Raw genomic sequence first — 20,610 nt, 5'->3', positions numbered from 1 at the left:
CCCCCTACCGCATCCCAAAACCAGCCCAGTTCGTCCCCGCCTCCCTAACCTGTTCTTCCTCCCACCTATCCCCTCCTCCCACCTCAAGCCGCACCCCCATCTCCTACCTACTAACCTCATCCCGCCCCCTTGACCTGTCCGTCCTCCCTGGACTGACCTATCCCCTCCCTACCTCCCCACCTACACTCACCTTTACTGGCTCCATCCCCGCCTCTTCGACCTGTTTGTTTCCTCTCCACCTATCCTCTCCTCTATCCATCTTCTATCCGCCTCCCACTCTCTCCCTATTTATTTCAGAACCCCCTTCCCCTCCCCCTTTTCTGATGAAGGGTCTAGGCCCAAAACGTCAGCCTTTCTGCTCCTATGATGCTGCTTGGCCTGCTGTGTTCATCCAGCCCTGCACCTTGTTGTCTCGGATTCTCCAGCATCTGCAGTTCCTACTAACTCTGACTCCATGCTTCGTGTGGTGGTTGAAATTTACTCATGCCTTCTAGCTCACATTTCAAATTATTTCTAAAAACTCATGGAATTTCTTTGTAGACTCCAATTTGAGAACCTTGATATAGGTGGCCTCTTTTACATACTTAAGTAATTCCAAAACAAAAAAAATTTGTTAGTAAGCAAAACTTACATGATCACCACTGAACTTCAGCAATGCATATCTTCACAGTTTGTTAAAATATTTGCTGTTTGTTATTCAGGATTTGTGTGAGGAAGTTTACCAGCTCAAGGGTGGAATTCACAAATACTTGAAAAGTTTCCAAGTGGTTTCTGCAGGGGAAAGTTGTTTGTTTTGACAATTGCTATGCCATCTCTGCCAATGATGATATTATTTCAGGCAAGTACAGATAAAATGTTAAAACGTTGTTGTATCTGACTCATTAAAATAATTCTTGATCTTTATTACAGTAAATGAAATGAATGACCAGACTGACGTATTTTTGATGTTAGCTAAGGGTGTCTCACTCTTCAAACAGATTCGGCGAACTGAGCAGAATTCTATATAGCTTCACTTAGTTCAGCAAAGATGCAGTTTCTCTTATACAAATCTCCTTCAGCACTATCTTACAAGTCATTCAATTTCAAGCTCCTAACTATTAATAACTATGGTATCCACACATGGATTTATCATAAACAACAACAGGTTTGTTAGTACTTCAATTAGTGTTTTTAATTGTTTAACATGTTTGTAGTTCTAATGCTTACGAAACTCATCGTGTGATTTTCTGCTCTAGAGTGCAGCTGTTGTAGATGAATACAGACCTTGTGATGAATACAGACTCTGCAGTACCTTTTACTGCTGTCAGCTTATTTCATCCTGTGTTCAGTGTCAAAAAAGGTTTTCTAGCCTGTTGTATTGTGTGCCAAGAAAAGGAAAACTCAACATCTGAAACACATTCGGGCCGCACCAGAAAAGGGGAATGTGAATGTACTAAAAAACGGGTGCGGATTCCTGTCCTGTTCCTACATTAGCTTTTTTAAACCCAGAAAAAGAGAGATCAGATTTGAAACTATAGAGATTTGCATTTCCTCAGTGCCTTCATAAGCTAAGACATTTCAAAGTACTTAAGTACTTTTAAAGTGGAGTCACCATGGTAATGTAGGAAATATGGCAGCCAGTTTGCACATCCTTCATGCAGTGCATAAATGACTAGATAATCTGTTCAAAAGTTCTCAAAAATCACTAAACTACACTAATCCCAATTACCTGCACTTAGTCGATAGCCTCCTATGTCCTGGCACTTTAACTGCTCGTCCAGATCCTTCTTAAATGTTGCAAGAAGACCTGCATCCACCACCCTCTCAGGCAGCGTATTCCCAAATATCTACCACCCTCTGGATGAAAATTCTTTTCCTCAGATCTCCTCTAGACCACTTACTCTGCACCTTTAAGTTATTCCCTTTGGTCTTGGCCACATCTGCCATGGGGAAGAGATTCTCACAATCTACTCTGTTTATGCCTTTCATAATTTTATATACCTCAATTAGATCCTCCCTCAGCCTCTTCTCCAAGGAAAACCAACCCAACCTATCCAGTCTCTCCTCATAACTGAGGCAACATCTTTGCTGCATCCTCTCCAGCACAATTGAATCCTTTCAATAGTGTGGCGACCAGAACTGCACATAGTATTCCATCGGTGGCCTGAGCAATGGTTTATAAAGTTGTCACAAGACTTCTTTGCTCCTATATTCTACACCCCGGCTAACAAAGGCAAGTATCCCCTATTCCTTTTTCACCATCTTGTCTACCTGTGTTGACACCTTCAGGGATCTATAGGCTTATACACTAAAGTCCTTCTGTTTCTCGGTACTCCCCAAGGACATACCATACCTTGCATAAATTCTTCCCTCATCAGACCTCCCAGAACATCGCCTCACACTTATCGGGATTAAATTCCATCTGCTGTTACACTGCCCAGTTTACCAGATTATCAGTAACAGACTGTAGCCGGAGATCATCCTTCTTAATATCAAACACCACCAATTTTCGTATCATCTGCAAACTTTATAATTATATCTTCTACATTCATATCCAAGGTGCTTACGTACATAACAAACAGCAATGGTCCTAGTACTGAACCGTACCACTGATCAGTGGTACACCATTGGTCATAGGCTTTCAATCACAAAAACAACCCTTTCACCATCACCCATTGCCTCCTATCTGTAAGCCAATTTTGGATCCAGTTTCCCCAACTTGCCTTGGATCCTATGGGCTCTTTACCTTTAGGATCAGCCTTCCATATAGGACCTTGTCAAAGGCCTTACTGAAGACCATATAAACTATATCAACTGCACTACCCTCATCAAAATATTTAGTCACTTAAAATATACTTAAGTTCTCTAGGACTCGGCCAGCTCCGTCAATAGTGATGCTACCTAGTCATTATTTGTGATGGACTTTGAGGCCCTTGATCCAGAGTACATGCCAACCTCAGTGTTTTGTTAAATTGCTGTTCAACATGAAGAAATGCTGATTTAGAGAGGCAATAGGTTGAAATCAGCAGTTTTCCTTATCTATGTTTGACCTGATGCTATAGGCCTCAGGGAGTCTGGAGTCCATGTTGAGGACTCCCTCCTAACTACATTCCTGCAGCCGAATGGCTATGGAATAGTCGAAAGGAAGGGCTTCTATGAGCCACAAGTCGATAGCATGTAAACTTCAAAATCAACCCTTTGCATTTGCTGCCTGCCTGGTTGGTACCTGTATCTACAAATAATTCTTTTCGAAACAAATGAAGTTTTCTCATACCTAATGCTGTGGTATTAGGGCCATTTATTTGGGTTTTATATTATACAAGTGAATCTGTTCCAAGTAAAGATAAACAAAACATCACTACCTTTATTGCACAACAGTATTACACAGGAGCTTTTATTGAGCTTTTTCAAAGAATGTGAAGCTACAGAATGCCCAAAATTGTGATGCTTTATTTGTCATAAAGTGCAGGAATCAATACATTCTACTTTTTGAAAAAACCACAACTTTGTAGATTTAAAACCAATATTTTCACCTGCTTTGGGCAAAGCCTGCTCTGTTAATCACAAAGTTTAATTTCTGGAATCAGTCTGAAATTTATAAATCAATTATTCATTCTCTGTTTAGACAAAAAATGTCCCAGCTTTAGAAATAAATGGTTTCATGGAAAATAGAAGTCTGGTGTCCGTGAACTGCTGAATACAGCTCCACGAGTGTGAGCAGTCTGGTCTTGAGTTTGCCAATTGAATGAAACAATAACTTATTTTGATGAATCTTTCAAAATCTGAACAGATCTCGGTTTTGAACTAGAACAGACTCTGCTTAATTAAAAATACGTCTTTGAAAAGGTTACTTTGGATATTCAAAATACTTTTACTTTTAAGGCACGTTGTAAATATAGCCAATAAATCATTTCAAGTCATTTCCTGCTCTCTCTTTCTCAGCAGTGAGAACATCTGCAGTAACATGAAGAATAAACAGACGCTGCATCTCCTCGGATTTGATATCTCAAAAAGCAAGTGTTTAAATAAATTCCCATGATTTTAAATCTACCTAAAATAAATATTTTGATTTAAAAACAAAAACATTCTTTTTTTTTTAATCTTATTTCATAAGTAACTCAAATCAGTAGAGACGCTGGTTACATGAAAAGTCTGAAAATCAGCAGACAGCAGGGGTGATGCACACAGTTCTGAAGCAGTGCATTATTTCATTTCTGATTGCCACAGTGTTAATGTATGAACTCTGTGTTTCCCACAATGAAAGTACAGCGGGGTTACACTAGGAGGTAATTCTCTGGTGTCAAATCATATAAATAAAAAGGATTACCTATGTTTCTACAGTAAATCCTAGAACAGCAAGCTTGTACATGCACAATGTATCTATGGGTACAACCAATAATCCATTTAGGGATGTACTCAACTGATGGATAAATTAGAACTGATGGCTTCAAGCTTCAAAGCACACAGCACAAACTGAACTGAAACATAATTCTGCACTGCACATACTGCTATTTTTCTGTCAGACAAATACACCACAATCTGTTCAAGCTACATCTATAGACATCTGCCATTGGACTTCACACTAAACTTCAATTGGATACATCATCCCATCATATAACACAAAGAAAAAAAATGGAGCCACAGCAGAGAATTGGGGACGCCCTCTTGGGTGTATGTAGAATCCATCGGTATAGGGCGTGTGCTGTAGAGGCAGGAAGTCTTCACAAACAGATTAGACAGTTGTCCGGCACCTGGGGAAGATGGGGCCATTGAAGCCCTGCAGTCGGCTTTGCCTGACTAAAATGAACAGATAACGTCATAAACAATTCATGATAAAGATCTCAATTGAATAAGGATGTACATTGGTGATAAGGAAGATTAAACAAATGCATCATTTTACAATATACAGCTTTAATATATAACAATACAATACAGAACCTTCACCACACTTTAATCTATAGCTTTTTTTAAACTTATAAAATGTAACCTTTTTGGCCCTGTGTTCTAATTTTATCATTTATTTATTATCTTCAACTACAAGCCTCAACAGATTTTCACTTGTTCTCCTATATTATGCAATAGTATACACTCTTATTTATGACAATTTTGCTAATTAAAGTACCTTGTCTATACATAGCCATCAGATAATTAGTCCCTCTAAAATATGTTTTTGATAATATTTCTCTGTACTGCTTGGTCACAGACATTGTCTGCATCCCAGATTATTGACCTTTTAAAAGTATAACTTAAGCATATATGTTACAACTGCTAGAACACACTAAGTTAGGGAACAGAGTGGGAGTGTTATGTCTGACTATGTTTTGGCAGGACAACTTGAGAAGTCTTTTTAAAAGGTATACAGGATCCTTGACTTTACAAACAGAAAAGATTTCCCAGAACAGTACAATGATGATAAAAATTTCAGTTAGATTGATTCTGCTGGCAGAAGGCTGAGAACTCGGAGTACATTAATTTAAGGCAATTGGCTAAAGAATCAGAGGTGACATGAGAGAAAAAAAAGTTTGTGCGGTGATAACACAGTGTGGAGCTGGAAGAACACAGCAGGCCAGGCAGCGTCAGAGGGCTGGAAAGTTGATGTTTCGGGTCAGGACCCTTCTTCAGACTTTCCTGTTCCTCTGATGCTGCCTGGCCTACTGTGTTATCTCTGACTCCAGCACCTGCAGTTCTTACTTTCTCTCAGTTTGTGCAATGAGTTATTTTATTGTGAAATGTACTGCCTGAAAAGAAAATGGAAGCAGAATAAAAAATTTTTAGAGGGGAACTGAGTAAACACTTCAAAAGGAAAAGTTTTCAGTGCTGTGGGAAAAGAATTAGACACTGTGATGAATTGGATAGTTTTTTTCTGAAGGAGCTGAAACAAAAACAATGGGCTAAATGGTTTCCTTTTGTTCCATTACATTCTAAATCTCCTATGCAGCCTCACTGAAGTCTTGAAATTGTTTCTAAAGTGTTTATGCGTAGATTTGGACACAACACTTAAGCTGAGGCCTAACCAATAAACCACGGATTCCACACTATCTTTTTTTAACATTTTGAAAGGAATTGTCTGCCAATTATGTTCAAAGGTGCAATTGCAAAACTTTTTAACTTTTTTCACATTTAAAATTTTTAACATTCAACATCTTCAATGTAATATCACAAAATATAAATATTACATCACATAGAAGCAATTCTAAACAATTTTCTATGTCAGGTGGAAAAGCCTTAAAAATTTTATTATATTCCTTCGGTTTGATGGCAGCAAATGCAGAACTTTAAACCATACACCGGACCCCCATCAAAGAACGTATTTTTATTTAATGTTTCCATACAGTTTTTAACTGACCAAGAGTAGGTCCAGACAAACGTAACATCCATTACTTTGCTATCGGTGTTCAACAGCTACTTCCTTCCTAAATATGTATTTTCTTTGAATTGGAAGGCGCATTTTCTGTATCATCCGCAAAGGAAATGTAAATTTACGTTCAAACTGAAGTTTAATAATTGTCAGGGTGAGGTTTATCAGTGGCAGAGAATGGAACATTTTTGCAACTCATGCCAGTAGATATTCTTCAGGTTATGGCATAGCAAAATGCTCTAAACACTCTTTCCCTGCAATATCCCTTAACTGGACCTCTGAAAAAGTGCCCTGACTGTCCACATGCATTATCCCCATGGTCATGTCTTTAGCATTATAAGCGGTTTCCTTTCGCATTCTTTTCTTACTTAAAATTGTTGCTTATACATTAATCTGATTGCATATTTGATTTTGGCTACGCAGTGTTGGTAAATCAGTGCCTGGTGTTTACGCAGTTAAGTTTTGTTTCCCTGGATGCTGGCAAAATATTTGCATTTACACATCTCCATTTAGCTGGAAAGGGTTTAGAAACGATTTACGAGCATGTTGCCGGGAATGGAGGGTTTGAGTCATAAGGGGAGGCTGGATAGGCTGGGATTTTTTTCCACTGGAGCGTAGGAGATTGAAGGGTGATCTTATAGAGGTTTATAAAATCATGAGGGCATAGATAAGGTGAATGGTAGGTGTCTTTTCCTGAGGGGTGGGGTAGATTTCAAGACTACGAGGCATTTTTTTTAAAGGTTAGTGGAGACAGATTTAAAAACGACATGAGGAGCAACATTTTTTGTTTGCACAGGGAGTGGTTTGTGCTTGGAATGAACTGCCAGAGGAAGTGATGGATGCTGGCTACAGTTACAATGTTTAAAAGACATTTGGATAAGTCCCTGAATAAGAAATGTTTGGAGGGATATGGGTCAAGTACAGGCAAGTGGGACTAGTTTAGTTTGGGATTATGGTTCGCATGGATGAGTTGGACCGAAGGGTCTGTTTCCATTCTATATAACTCTATCGACATTCCAAAATGGATTTAAGAACTTGGTTCCAGAGCTCCCAGATCCTAAATGACAGTAGAAGGCCTTTAAATGGATTGAATCTGTCCAAACCCATGCCGTGCAGGTCCAATTTACGATTTCCCTTCAGCAATCCAGACAGAGGCAGCAAATAGTATCAAAAACTCAATGCCATCCGGTTCCAGCTGAAAACTGCTTCATTCTTTCATATTTTGTAAGATACTGAGAGTCATTTGTTACGTTATAACCATGTTTTCAACCTGACAGTTAAACAAACGGCATTTTACATCTGACTGAATGATGTTGAATAGTCTTAATATTGTCTGCTAGTATTGTGACTCAACCACACACACGCAGCCAGTACTCACTAGTCAGTAAATAGAGCATAAATGGTGAGAAGCTGAGAAATGGGTTAATATCTCAGTGAATGGAGTGCATACCTATTTGGCATTCTTTCTATTCCACACGTTGGAGTATTTACTAAAGATAGAACAGAATTAGGTTTGAGTCTTGCTTTAACAGGGGATTGGACGAGTAGTTTCTTTATTCAGATGCCAGTGTGGCCACTCTCAAAATATGAAAAATTCTTCATGGACAAAGGTGATGGAATATTCTTATTTTGCTGCACACTTGCCTGACTAGAAGCATTAGAAATGTAGAATTCCACTAAGACACGGGAGCACAGGATGAATTTTTGAGACTCCCAACCAGCATGAAATGCTGCTTTCTTGGGGTGTGGACTTGAGGAGCCATTGAGAATGGGTTTTGTCTAGACCCATTGGGAATCGAGCCTGATCACCTGATGTTGCCCCCATCCTGCATTAGTCAATGTTAGGAGTCTGGTCTCTAAAAATTAACTTTTGAAACAATATAAGGTACGAGATTAACAAGATAACAGAGATAGTAGGAACTGCATAACAGATTTATTTACCATGTGGCGTAGTCTAAATTTTGAGAGTAGGCTTTTGAATAACTTGTGTTAGCATAAGTATGGTAGTTCTGAATGAGGTTTAGTGCAAGTTTGTTTTTCCCCTCAATTAATTTCTGTGCTAAATGTGTGAATTTGCTCCCATGTGGCCAATTTACAACTCATTAAAAAGACAACATATATACCAAATACAGATAACAATTTTTAAACTGAGAAAAAGGAATTGGTTGAGATACAAGAAAGAAGTGCCGCTGCAGAGATAGAATTGCTGATTAATGCAATCGTTTTAAAAAATATATCCAGAACTATAAAATTAGGAAAAATAGTTGTGTCAGCAAGAAAAGCAGAATAAAAAGCAGTGGAGGAGAGAGGAAGGGAATAATACTGCACTCAGAGATAGGGAAAAGTTGGTGTAGATCCAGCAGAAAGGCTGTGTAAAGCACTGCTGTTTCAATTTAGGAGACTACAACCAAAAAAATACTATATACTTATATCTCCTCCAGTTCCAAAGCTGAGAATCTAGACCAGGAACCGTCTGCTCGATTAATGCGAGCTGCAACAAAAATTGAATTGTTGAGAACAACCTGTAAAATACCACGCCGTCGAGAATCTAAGAAACTCATTAAAAATGCTGAAACGCATAATTTCATTCTTTTAAAGTCTGCAATACCCAGCTGTGTTAGAATGGTATGGCTTCTTTTGATAAAAAATAAGCCGCCAAGATTATGTTTCCTTTGAAGTTTTCCAGGAACGGAGGACTCTTGTGTATTGGAAATGTTTGAATCAATCAGTGACACCTTGCAATTATACCACAAAGAATGAGAGAACGAGGCTTGACTGGAGCAATTATGACGGAGGAGCTGCAAAAGGACTTGTCTTGCCGAGGCATTTTTGCTGCCTAGATATCATCCAAACTTTAACAAAATTAATTGTAGATCAAAGTGGAAAAATCATTTTTCCCAGCTGTTAGCTCTTTGTTAAAATATATTGTTTCCACTGCTGTCTACTCTAAGCATTCTGACTCAAACTGCCTAAATTCATAATTGATGCATTGCTGTTTATATTACTTAGATCAAGTAAGTTTTGAAATAGTAGAAATGATTTAGTAACCTGTGGAAACATTTCTTTCCAAAGGTGTGCAACTTTGAAATTTCCACATATAGCATTAGACTAATGAAAATCTTCACATTGTGTTTAATTCAGCTGGTATTCACTTACATTGTACTAATGCATTCTTCCAGCTGCACACTACATCTAGTAGTGAATGTTTGACAATACTATTCCACTGAAAAGTACTAAGACCCACAAGCACACCAAGAGGATGAGTTGTAGACGTGACCCTAAGATGACCGTCCGGGCTCTATCACTATCTGATATTGTAGTGAATGAAACTTTCTCAAACGGCATGTTAAATGAAAATTCTCTTTAACACGCACTAATCACATTTAATTGCTTCTCTAGTTCTTTTCAGTCAATTAATTTTTGCTTCAGCTTTCAGCTGATGCGGATTTATTCTATGAAACTCCTTTCCTATTCTAATTCCAGTCTTCTGACTTTTAAAAACCTTCTCGAATCAACCTATTGAATTATACTTTTGGTCGCCTCTCTCGTCTTCCCAATTACATTTGGTGTTCATTTCTTTCCTCTACAATATCTCTCTGTGTTTAAGGTATGATACAAATGCATGTGTTGTTGCTGTTTGAAGATTCCCTGTGCCAAACATTGATCATGTTAGAGAAGACAAGCTGAAGACTCCCAGATGGTTACCAAAGAGTTCTGACAGTTTGTTTTTACAGTAACTCTCATTGTGACTCTTTCCTCTTCCTTCTTGTCTGTGCTCTGCTCAGTAATTCCCATCGCAGCGCAGTCAAGATTTGGAATTCACCAGGAGAGGAACCCTAGGTGGAGATCTGCATTCCATAAACTTTCAAACTTTGTCACCATGATGATTATTGGTATCAATCACAAGGTAACTATTATCAGTCGTATTTGAATGGTAACAGGGTGAATTCTATTGAAAGAAAACTGAGATACTTTTCAGTGTCTTAACAATGCAATATTAATGTATTTTTAAATTGTTTGAATGACAATTTACATTGATAGTATCTGGATCATTAAAGTAACAGATTAATTTCAATTTTTCATAGTGAAAATATGAATTGTGGCTCAGTGGTTAGCACTGCTGCCTCACAGCACCAGGAACCCGAGTTCAATTCCATCCTCGGGCGACTGTCTGTGTGGAGTTTGCACATTCTCCCCGTGTCTGCGTGGGTTTCCTCTGGGTGGTCCGGTTTCCTCCCACAGTCCTAAGATGTGCAGGGTAGGTGGATTGGCCATGCTAAATTGCTGATAGTGTTCAGCGATGTGTAGATTAGGTGGGTTATGGGGGATGGGTTTGGGTGGCATGTTCTTTGAGGGTCGGTGTGGACTTGTTGGGCTGAAGGGCCTGTCTCTACACTGTAGTGATTCTATCTTTACATTTTGAAAAACTTTTTATAAAGGAAATATTAAATCTCTGCTGATTCCAGTTTGCAAATGGCTCACATTATTCTAAAATTCTTTGGTACTTTACATTGTTACATTACATGATCCAGATACTAAATTGCATAATAATTTGTAAATCTTTCACAAAAAATAAACACAACATATTTTGAATATTTCTGAGAAGTCATAATGTAAACAGTGGCAGTTTCCTTACCAAGGTCATTGTTGCTCATCACTGCATTGGATGCCCGAAGCCTTGGACCTTGCTGAGTAAAATGATAGCCAAACTTCAACAGGGTTGGATTTTGTTCCAACATATTTGCAATTTCCATTTCCACTTTATTACCCAGCTGCTGACACTGTCAATAAAAGAAGGAAATACATCTTGGATGAGAAAAACTTGCATTGATATCACACCTTTAATGTAGGAAGACCTTGACAGGACCATCACAGACAAAGAGTGCCAGGAGTCACAAAACTATTTCCCTAAATAAGCAACAGGACGGTGCACAGTTTCGGAGTGTTCAATGAAAGGATTTCTACCTCCAATGAGGCTCTGAATGCTTTTCATAGCAACAAGAAATTTGCTGTGCAAAGAGCTAAAATGCTTCCAAAGCCATACTATAACAGGAAAATACTCATCTTACCTGATTATCAATTTTAAGTTCAAGCAATGTGTTATTGTACTGGAGAGCTTTCACTAGAGCCAGGATTCCATTGCCAGTGATAAAATTGGACTCCACATTCAAACTTTTCAACGTTTTGTTAACTTTCAGCATTTCTGCAAACGCCTTGAAAAGGAGCAAAGTACACACAAAAATATCAAGGAATAAGAAGGATTGAGATTTAGTTGAAGAAGAAGACATGGAAGAAAATCTCCCGTTCACGTATCTTGTTCATTTCTTTGAATAGAGTTGTTAGGATGAACTTTTCTAAGCTTTTTTTTAGTATTGGTCTTTAACCAATGCTGAGCATTAATTGTAAACCATTGCTTACATCTTATCTGACACTGAAAAGTATTTTTGTAGAAGTTGTTCATTGTGAACAGGAGCTTTATTGCTGTAATATCAATGCACTAATATATAAAATTTTGATGATATATTGGTTGGAGAGATATTCCTAAAGATATTCTCTTTGGAGAATTCCCAGTGATATTTTAGTTGGAGGGCAGCTTCCAGCAATATTCTGGTTGAAAAGAGTTCCCAGTGATATAGTCACTTGGGCAAGTTTGAATTAATTATGGAACACTAGCATGGATCTGTTAAAGGACAATGATAGCATGGGTACAAAGTTGATTGACTGTCCAGGAAACATAGAGTAATGGTAAGTGGTTGTTCTTTGGGCTAATGGAAGGGAAAGGAAAATAGGACTTTAGAGCAGGAGGAAGTCGTGTGGCCCTTCAGGCCTCTACCATCATTCAATAATCTCAACATGGTCTCAGCTCCACTTTCATATCTGCACCCTAAAATTCTTGATTCATTTGTCCATCAAAAATATATTTAACTCCGCCTTGAATAAATTTAAAGACCCAGACTCCATCACCTTCTGGAAAAGAGAATTTTAGACACTATAGAGCCTCTTAGAAAAAATAAGTTCTCCTAGTCTCTTACTTAAAAGCAAGACATCTTATTCTTAAACAATGAAGCCTAGTTTTAGTCTCCCACTATTTACAGAGGAGTTTCCTAAGAGTTGGTAGTAGATCCATAACTATTTTTGACCTGGACCTGGGTATACAGGGCACAGTTCCAAAATGTGCAAATGACAAAAAGGTTTGCAAGTACTGTGAACTGCAAGGAGGAGATTTTAAGAGGATATGAGTAAATTACTTGAATGGGTGATGTGGCAGATGAAATTTAATGCAAAAGTGTGAAGTTATACATTTTGTTAGGAAGAGCGAGGAGAGTGAAAATAAAGGCTGTAATACTATAGGGAATGCAGGGCCAAAGGAATTCTTTGTACTAATTGATGAACTCCAGTCACGAAAGGTTGAAAATGAGATCCTGGATTATAAATAGAGACATGGAGAAATAAAGCAAAGCTGTGAGAAACAATCTCTTTAAAACACTGAAGAGGTGTCAACTAGAGTATTGTTTCAATTCTGGACATTGAAGGAAAGGGATGAAAGTTTTAGAAAGGGAGCAGAAAAGATTTTCGGGAATATAGTCAGGAATGAAGAGCCTCAAAATTAGAAAAACTCGGCTTGTTCTCCTTGAAGAAGAGAAATTAAATAGGAGATTTAACTTCCTGCTCAGCAAATCCATTTTGGTAGGAATAACAAGAAAATGGACTATGTTTTAAATGGTAAAAAATTGCAGCACGCTGCTGTGCAGAGGGACTTGGGTGTCCTTGTGCATGAATCGCTAAAAGTAGGATTGCAGGTGCAGCAGGTAATTAAAAAGACAAATGGAATTTTGTCTGCCATTGCTAGAGGGATGGATTTTAAAAACAGGGAGGCTATGCTGCAGCTGTATAGGGTCCTGGTGAGGCCACACCTGGAGTACTGTGTGCAGTTTTGGTCTCCTTACTTGAGAAGAGATATACTAGCACTGGAGGCAGTGCAGAGGAGATTCACTGGGTTGATTCCAGAGTTGAGAGGGTTGGATTATGAGGAGAGACTGAGTAGACTGGGATTATACTCATTGGAATTTAGAAGAATGAGGGGAGATCTTATAGAAACATAAGATTATGAAGGGAATAGATAAGGTGGAGGCAGGGAGGTTGTTTCCACTAGCAGGTGAAACTAGGACTAGAGGGCATCGCCTCAAAATAAAGGGAAGCAGATGTAGGACTGAGGTCAGGAGGAACTTCTTCACCCAAAGGGTTGTGAATCTGTGGAATTCCCTGCCCAGTGAAGCGGTTGAAGCTACCTCGCTGAATGTTTTTAAGGCAAGGCTAGATAAATTTTTGAACAGTAAAGGAATTAAGGGTTATGGTGAGTGGGTGGGTAAGTGGAGCTGAGTCTCAAAAAGATCAGCCATGACCTTATTAAATGGCGGGGCAGGCTCGAGGGGCCGGATGGCCTACTCCTGCTCGTAGTTCTTATGTTCTTATGTAAATCGTGCTCATCAGTTCAAAATCATTAGGGAACTACGAAGTGTTGGTAGACAGAAATTATTCTAATTGACATAAGGATTCAGAACCAGAGGACACAGATTTAAGGTAATGAGCAAAAAAAAATTAAAGGTGACATACAGAAAAAACCTTTCTGTACAGTATATGGAATGGATCTGGAATTCACTGCCTAAAAGAATGCTATAGCTAGATTCAACTAAAAAGAGAATTGGACAGGTGTGCGAACAGAAGAATATTGCAGAGCTGTGGGGAAAGGGTTGGGGAGTGAGACTAGCACAAGTGTTCTTGCAGAGAGCCAACCTGCACTATAACATCTCAATAGCGTCCATCTGTACTGTAATCATTCGCTGATTCTACTACAGAAATTCTGAATATATCCTAGCTGGGGAGGAATTCCCAGCAATACACTGGTTATTTTCTGTAACCATCACTTCTTGTTTCTACTCACTAGTCATTTTTCAGTAAATTTACCATACTTCAAGCAATCCTCTCGCACACACTTTATTGACGCAGCTTTATTTCCACTAACTCATTTATAATTTATCCTGTCTTTCATCATATTGTCGAATCTTGATATTCTCTTAGCTGTGCTTTATTTTGTTCATGTATTTTTACGAAACAGTGATGACACAAAGTTGGTGATACAAATTGACAGCATTGTAGACAGTGTCAATGATAGCATAAAATTACAAAGGGATATTGATAGACTAGGTGAATGGACACAACTGTGGCAGATAGAGTTCAATATCAGCAACTGTGAGGATATACATTTTGGACCAAAAGGGATACTTCAGGGTACTTTCCAGATGTCCAAACAGACTTAGGTGTTGAGGTGAATAGATCTTTAAAATGTCACAAACAGGTGCGGAAAATAATCAAGAAAGTGAATGGAATGCTGGCCTTTATACCGAGAGGACTGGAGTACAAGGATGTAGAAGTTATTTTGCAATTATACAAAGCCCTGGTTAGACTCCACTTGGGTACAGTGAGCTGCTATGGGCACCACCTCTTAGGAAGGATATATTGACCTTGGAAGGAGCACAACGCAGGTTTACAAGAATCATACCTGTACTTCAGGGGTTAAGTTATGAGGAGAGATCATACGAATCAGGCCTGTTTTCTCTAGAATTTATAATGTTAAAAGGTGATCTGATCAAAGTCTTCAAGATTTTGGCAAGCAAAGACAGGGTAGATAAAGATAAACTATCTCCACTGGTTGGGGATTCTAGATCTAGGGGTATAGTCTGAGAATTAGGGCCAGACCATTCAGGAGAGATGTTAGGAAGCACTTCTACACACAAAAGGTGGTAGATGTTTGGAACTCTTTCCACAAATGGCAGTAGATGCTGGATTGGTTGTTAATTTTAAATCTCAGATAGGTAAATTTTTGCTAAGCAGTGATGGTAGGGGATATGGGCCAATAGCAGGTGTAGGGAGTTATGTCAGAGATCAGCCATGATCTTACTGAATGGCAGAACAGGCTCAAGGTGCTGAAAGGCCTATTCTGATGAAAGTGCGAGAGCCAAAGCTTATTGTACCACTCTGCTCTGACGTTATACAGTCGGCATTTTAAGGTCATACATTCTGCCCTTATTTTTGTACACTTTAATGGTATTAACAGTTAAATAGCAAACTTACAGCAATGCGGCAAGTTGAATAGGTTGAAGCATTTGAAGAGTTGCCTTGCAAGTGCAGGAGGTTGAGTTGGGTGAAATTGAGGGGTGGTGCCCCCACTGACAGGTGAATGTTATTACAATGTGAGGAGTTTACATTACCCATTTCTATTATACAAAGGCGAAATACTGGGGAAGCTGGAAACCTGAAATATAAACAGAAAATTCTGGAAATACTCAGCAGGTCAAGCAGCATCGTTAATCAAAGAAACAGAGTTAAATTTTTAGGTCAGTATCCTGAAGGTTCTGATGGAAGGGGTTAGACCCAAAATGATAATTCTCTTTCCACAGGAACTACTAAGTGTTCCCAGCATTTTCTGTTTATATTTTCAGTTTCCAGTATGAATATAGAAAGAAGTTTATGATGGCTAAAGATAACAAAGTACACACATAAAACTTTACAGATACATTATGGATGATGGTGCACACTGCATGTGTCTGAATGTGTGTAATTGTTTTTGGTTGAGATATTTGATCTAATCTGTGAGTAATATAGCGGAGGATTGTGTTTTTTTTTAAATAATTAGTCATTTTGACTGAACTAAACAACTGAAAAATTAAATTATATTCTGTTTAATTGTGGTTAGTTGTAACATAATTTCTATAGGATATAAAGCTTGTCAAAAGTAAGGTCTATGATTTCCTTGCTGCTCTATGAGTCAAGTGAATGTAACTAAGACTGACAAATGTGAAAATGCTTTTGAAAAGGATGTAACTTTAACTTAAAGACACAGCTATGTTTTGGTTCATGGCTTTCCTTATATCTTATATACAGATATATGTGTGTAAGTGTATGCAAATATATTACTTCACATTTCAGTTCCGAAGTGAGTCTTGTAGTTGTTTTGTTTTGATTTCCTTCGATGTATCAATTGGTAAATTTGGGTGATAGTTCATTACTGGGTGGTGACATTGTGTTCTGTAGGCAAGTACACAAATAGCTTCACCGCAGCCATCTTACCTTGGTAAAGATCTAAGTAAAGTAAGAAGGACAAGCTATCATAAAAGGGATAATCTTACAAACTGATTGACATGTGAAAGAATGATGCAGGAGGCAAGAGGAAGTAATATCATTGAGATGCCAATAATTTTAAAGAAATCAATCAGGAAGTGGGCAAACCAAGATTAACGATGAACTGTGTACACACTAATAAGCTAATTAGAGTTCAGGAAGCTTTTGATGATGCACAGTGGATAGTGGCTGGGGGTGGAGTTTAACAAGGCCTAGGTTTGAATAATTCAATGCACAAAAAGCTGGACCAAAGACAGAAAAACTTCAGTCAACAGAACAGCACAAGAGATCTGTGCCCAGTCAAACTATGTCATGAACTGCATCCCAAAGTAGATGGACTGCAAAACTATTGCTTTTATTTAGTATTCTTTATTTTGTACTTGATATGACAAACTTAAATAAATTCCGTAAAACTCCTGAAAATGTATTTGTATCTGTGATTAATTCTATAACTAATCAGCATTAGTAAACTTTCAGATTGGCTCTAAAATTAAATTCCAAAATTTTACAAAATAATCACAAATTATATGTGTCACAAATATTTTTAAGCTTTATAGTGTAGAAACATATATATTTTTCATTCTCAATATGAGGATCCACCCGCCCTACTTCATCACAATTCAACAATTCAATTTCCTTTTCTTCCTTTCTCTCTCATATACTTCTCTGGCTTCTCTTCAATGCATGAATACTATTGAACCCAACCACCCCAAGAGTTGGCAAATTCCACATTTCCAATCACTGTCTGAGTAAAGACATTTCTTCAAATTTCCTTATTCATTTTACTATATTTATGTTCCCTAGTTTTGCAACCCGACAAGGGAAACATCTCTTCTTATAGCTACCTCATCAGACCTTTTTAGAACTTTAAAGATCTCTATCAGGTCATGCAGCAGACTTTTTCTATCTGGATGAGAGTCCCAGATAAACAGTAGGCAGAAACTCTTAGTTACAGTATTATTTTGTAAATCCTTTTCCTACCTTCTCCAATTTAATACAAAGACCAAAAACTGGGCACAGAAATCTTGGATCAGGCAAAACTAAGGCCCAATGTGAGTTCAGCATAATCTCTCTGCTTTTGAATATTATTCTTCTGGAAATGAACTCCAGTGCTTTCTTTGTAGTTTTGGATTATGTTAGTCTATATTGTTACTTTTAATGATTTGGTCATCCACCTCTATAGATCCTACTGATTCTCTACCCAGTTTATACCATGAGTAAGTGGCCATTTTATACCTCAGACCAAAATACATCACTTCACACTTATTTATATTGGAATTTGTTTTACATTTACAAGTCACATTCTCTAAGTTTTCTTTTAAACATCACTTGTTTTTTTTAATCACAGTTTTCATCAGTATCAACTATACTTCCCAAATTGGTGCCATATTATCAGCTATTGTTTAAGACTAAGACAAAACTACAATCTATACACACGAATGCACTTTTTCAATAATCACAACTAATGATCACAATAAATCAATCCAACATGCAATACTTACAATAGCAACAGGATCATTACTTCGAGTTCCTACAATACTGAATTTCTTCACATGTGTATTATTCTTCAAAGCTTCAGCATATGCTTTCAGAGTGGCAAGGGGAATGTTCTAGAAACATGTAAATGAAATAATTTTCATTTAAAAATATTGGGTTTCAATGCTGATCACTTTTTTTTAACAGTGTTTAAATCTTACCAATTTCACTGTTTCATAATATTTTCCTTCTTCACTGCCATGGACCACGTAATCAAATCTTAAACTTCAGGGTTATACAGTCATAAATTAATAGGGTCATACAGCACAGAAACAGGCTCTTCAGCCCAACTTGTCCATGCTGACCAGGTTTCCAAAACTGAACTTGTCCCATTTGAACCCTGATTCAGCTGCTAAACCATTCACTTGCAAAAATGACAAATTCTTAATCAAGATATTGTTTTTAGCGTTTACTTGTTTTTGTTTACATCTTTCCTTTGGAATTCTAATTGATCCCCAGAATTTTTATGTATGGAGGTAGTGTTACATGCAACTTCAAACAGAATGTCACTATTAAAGCTTCAAGTAAGGCACTAAAGCTGGTGGCAGCCCTGTGTATTTTTTAAAACTCCATCTCCTCTCTAAATTCCTCAACCATGTCATAAGATGTTGTCAACCCTGTGTTTGAGACCCTCTAATCAGGTGTTAGAATCTGTCAGCCGTGAAATAAGCTGAGTCAAAGTCACAGGTTATATACTATGTAATTGTGATAAACTATCCCTTTTCATCACTTTTGACCTATCAACTCAGCCTGAATAACAAAGGCCTGAAAATTGTCTTCCATGTACCATCAAAATGAAGTAGTCTTGTAAAATATGTAAGCAAAGCCACTACAGTCCCAAGGGATTGCCCTCTTATTAGAGAATGACAATATTAGAGTGGCAGTGGCCTAATATAATGGTCACCAAATCTCAGGCATTGGGAGTGTTCAGGATAACCTCAGCTGGTGTGGGAATTCAACCTACTCTGGTGATATTACACTGCAATACAAGCCAGCTATCCAACCAACTGAGCTAACCAACAATATTCCCCACAGAAAAGACAATGCACTAGTTTTAAACAGTGTTCTTGAGTGCAAAAGGTGAAGGCTGGCACTCCAGTGAAGCACTGAGGGCATACAGAGGGGAAGTGGTTGTGAAGTGATAAGCTCACTGGACTAGCATTCCAGAGGCCGACATTAATGCTTCGGTGGGGGGGAGCCTGGGTTCAAATCCCACCATAGCAACTGATGAAATATGAATTCAATGAATAAGTCAGGAATATACCAGTGCCAGGTCCACAGGGGCTGAACGAGACCATAAGCTATACTGAGGTATTTAATTGTAAAACAGACTTTGCTTGGCCACTGCCAATCACATGATGGAAGTTGACTACAATATTTAAGGTAAGAGGAGAAAGATTTAAAAAAGACATGGGGTGCAATTTTTTTACACAGAGAGTGGTTTGTGCGTGGAATGAACTTCCGGAGTGGTAGTTGTAGGTATGTTGACAACATTTAAAAGACAATTGGATAGGTTCATGAATAAGAAATGTTTGGAGGGATATGGGCCAAGTGCAGGCAGATGGGACTAGTTTAGTTTGGGAACATGGTTGGCACGGATTGGTTGGATCGAAGATTCTGTTTCTGCGCTGTATGACTCTATGACTCTGACTTCTTCTTATGGAGGGAAAGACTGAAGAATAAAACACATTCAATCTACCTCTCTCCCTTGTCCATAACACTAGTTTCGATAATGGTTATGATAAAATCATTATGATTTGCCGTCAAAATCCATCCAGATCACAAGTATATGCTGGATAGGACATCTGCTATCCTCAGCTGGTCTGGCCTATATTTAAGTCCAGATCTACTACAATGTGGCTCAGTTCAACATGCAATTAAAAATGGCCAACAAATGCTGGCCTTGCCAGTAATGAGCACATCCCACGAAGGAATAAAGAAAAATTGTTAACCCATTTGTTCTTGCAAAAGTCAAGGATATAAGGCTACTGACAAGGTAACTTTCATTCATAATTTCACAGACATAGTTAATCTTTAACACATATACACACCCAGAGGCAGCAGCAGTTTAAAACAACTGCTCACCACCACCTTCTCCAGGGCAAGTAAGGATTGTAATAAACATTGGCCTAGCACATACGTCATTAATGAATTGAAAAGAAAACTAACTTTAGATGGCTGAAACTGGAAATATGTTACTTTTTCTCAGTACTGAGGTCAAATAGTAAGTACAAAAACAATAAAAACAAAAAAAAATCTCTATAGTTAATTAATAAAAACAGAAAATGTTGAAATCCACTGGAGGTTAATCAGCATCTGTGTGAAGAGGAACAGAGTTAATTTTCTGGTCAATTGCCTAACGAAGAGATAGTAGGATCAGCTTTGCTTATCTCACTGTTGATGCTGTCTGGCCTGCTGAGTATTTGCATCAATTGTTGGTTTTAATTCAAATTTATTGCAGAAACGAAAGACTGCAGATGTCTCTACATTTACTATTCTGCTGCTTCACATATAAACTGTGACATACCATCATGCTAGTTAAGAGATTGTATACTGAA

The 20,610-nt window shown here is 38.0% G+C and overlaps 2 protein-coding genes across 4 annotated transcripts in view; one reads left to right on the top strand and one right to left on the bottom strand.

The window, feature by feature from the left end:
* LOC109928458 (thiosulfate sulfurtransferase/rhodanese-like domain-containing protein 2) overlaps positions 1–4,062 on the top strand; it is a 21,520-nt gene extending 17,458 nt beyond the window's left edge. The window contains 5 exon segments of the mRNA XM_048593214.1: positions 702–747; positions 750–788; positions 791–842; positions 1,262–1,330; positions 1,332–4,062. Of these exon segments, the coding sequence (XP_048449171.1) occupies positions 702–747; positions 750–788; positions 791–842; positions 1,262–1,330; positions 1,332–1,473 (348 nt within the window). The 3' untranslated portion in view covers positions 1,474–4,062.
* tmod1 (tropomodulin 1) overlaps positions 3,261–20,610 on the bottom strand; it is an 87,168-nt gene continuing 69,818 nt past the window's right edge. The window contains exons 7-12 of one of the 3 annotated variants that reach the window (XM_048593202.1): positions 18,019–18,126; positions 11,407–11,550; positions 10,974–11,118; positions 8,764–8,828; positions 7,788–7,827; positions 3,261–4,776 (exon numbers count right to left, since the gene is read on the bottom strand). In XM_048593202.1, the coding sequence (XP_048449159.1) occupies positions 8,764–8,828; positions 10,974–11,118; positions 11,407–11,550; positions 18,019–18,126 (462 nt within the window). In that variant the 3' untranslated portion in view covers positions 3,261–4,776; positions 7,788–7,827. The remainder of the gene's footprint in view (positions 4,777–7,787; positions 7,828–8,763; positions 8,829–10,973; positions 11,119–11,406; positions 11,551–18,018; positions 18,127–20,610) is intronic. The other 2 variants (XM_020528406.2, XM_048593196.1) reach the window with 2 other exon arrangements.

Source organism: Rhincodon typus, chromosome 3 (genome assembly GCF_021869965.1).
Source record: "Rhincodon typus isolate 14 chromosome 3, sRhiTyp1.1, whole genome shotgun sequence".
Classification (NCBI taxonomy): Eukaryota; Metazoa; Chordata; class Chondrichthyes; order Orectolobiformes; family Rhincodontidae; genus Rhincodon; species Rhincodon typus.
The sequence above is the reverse complement of the archived record's forward strand: the minus strand, read 5'-3'. Positions and strand labels throughout refer to the sequence as shown.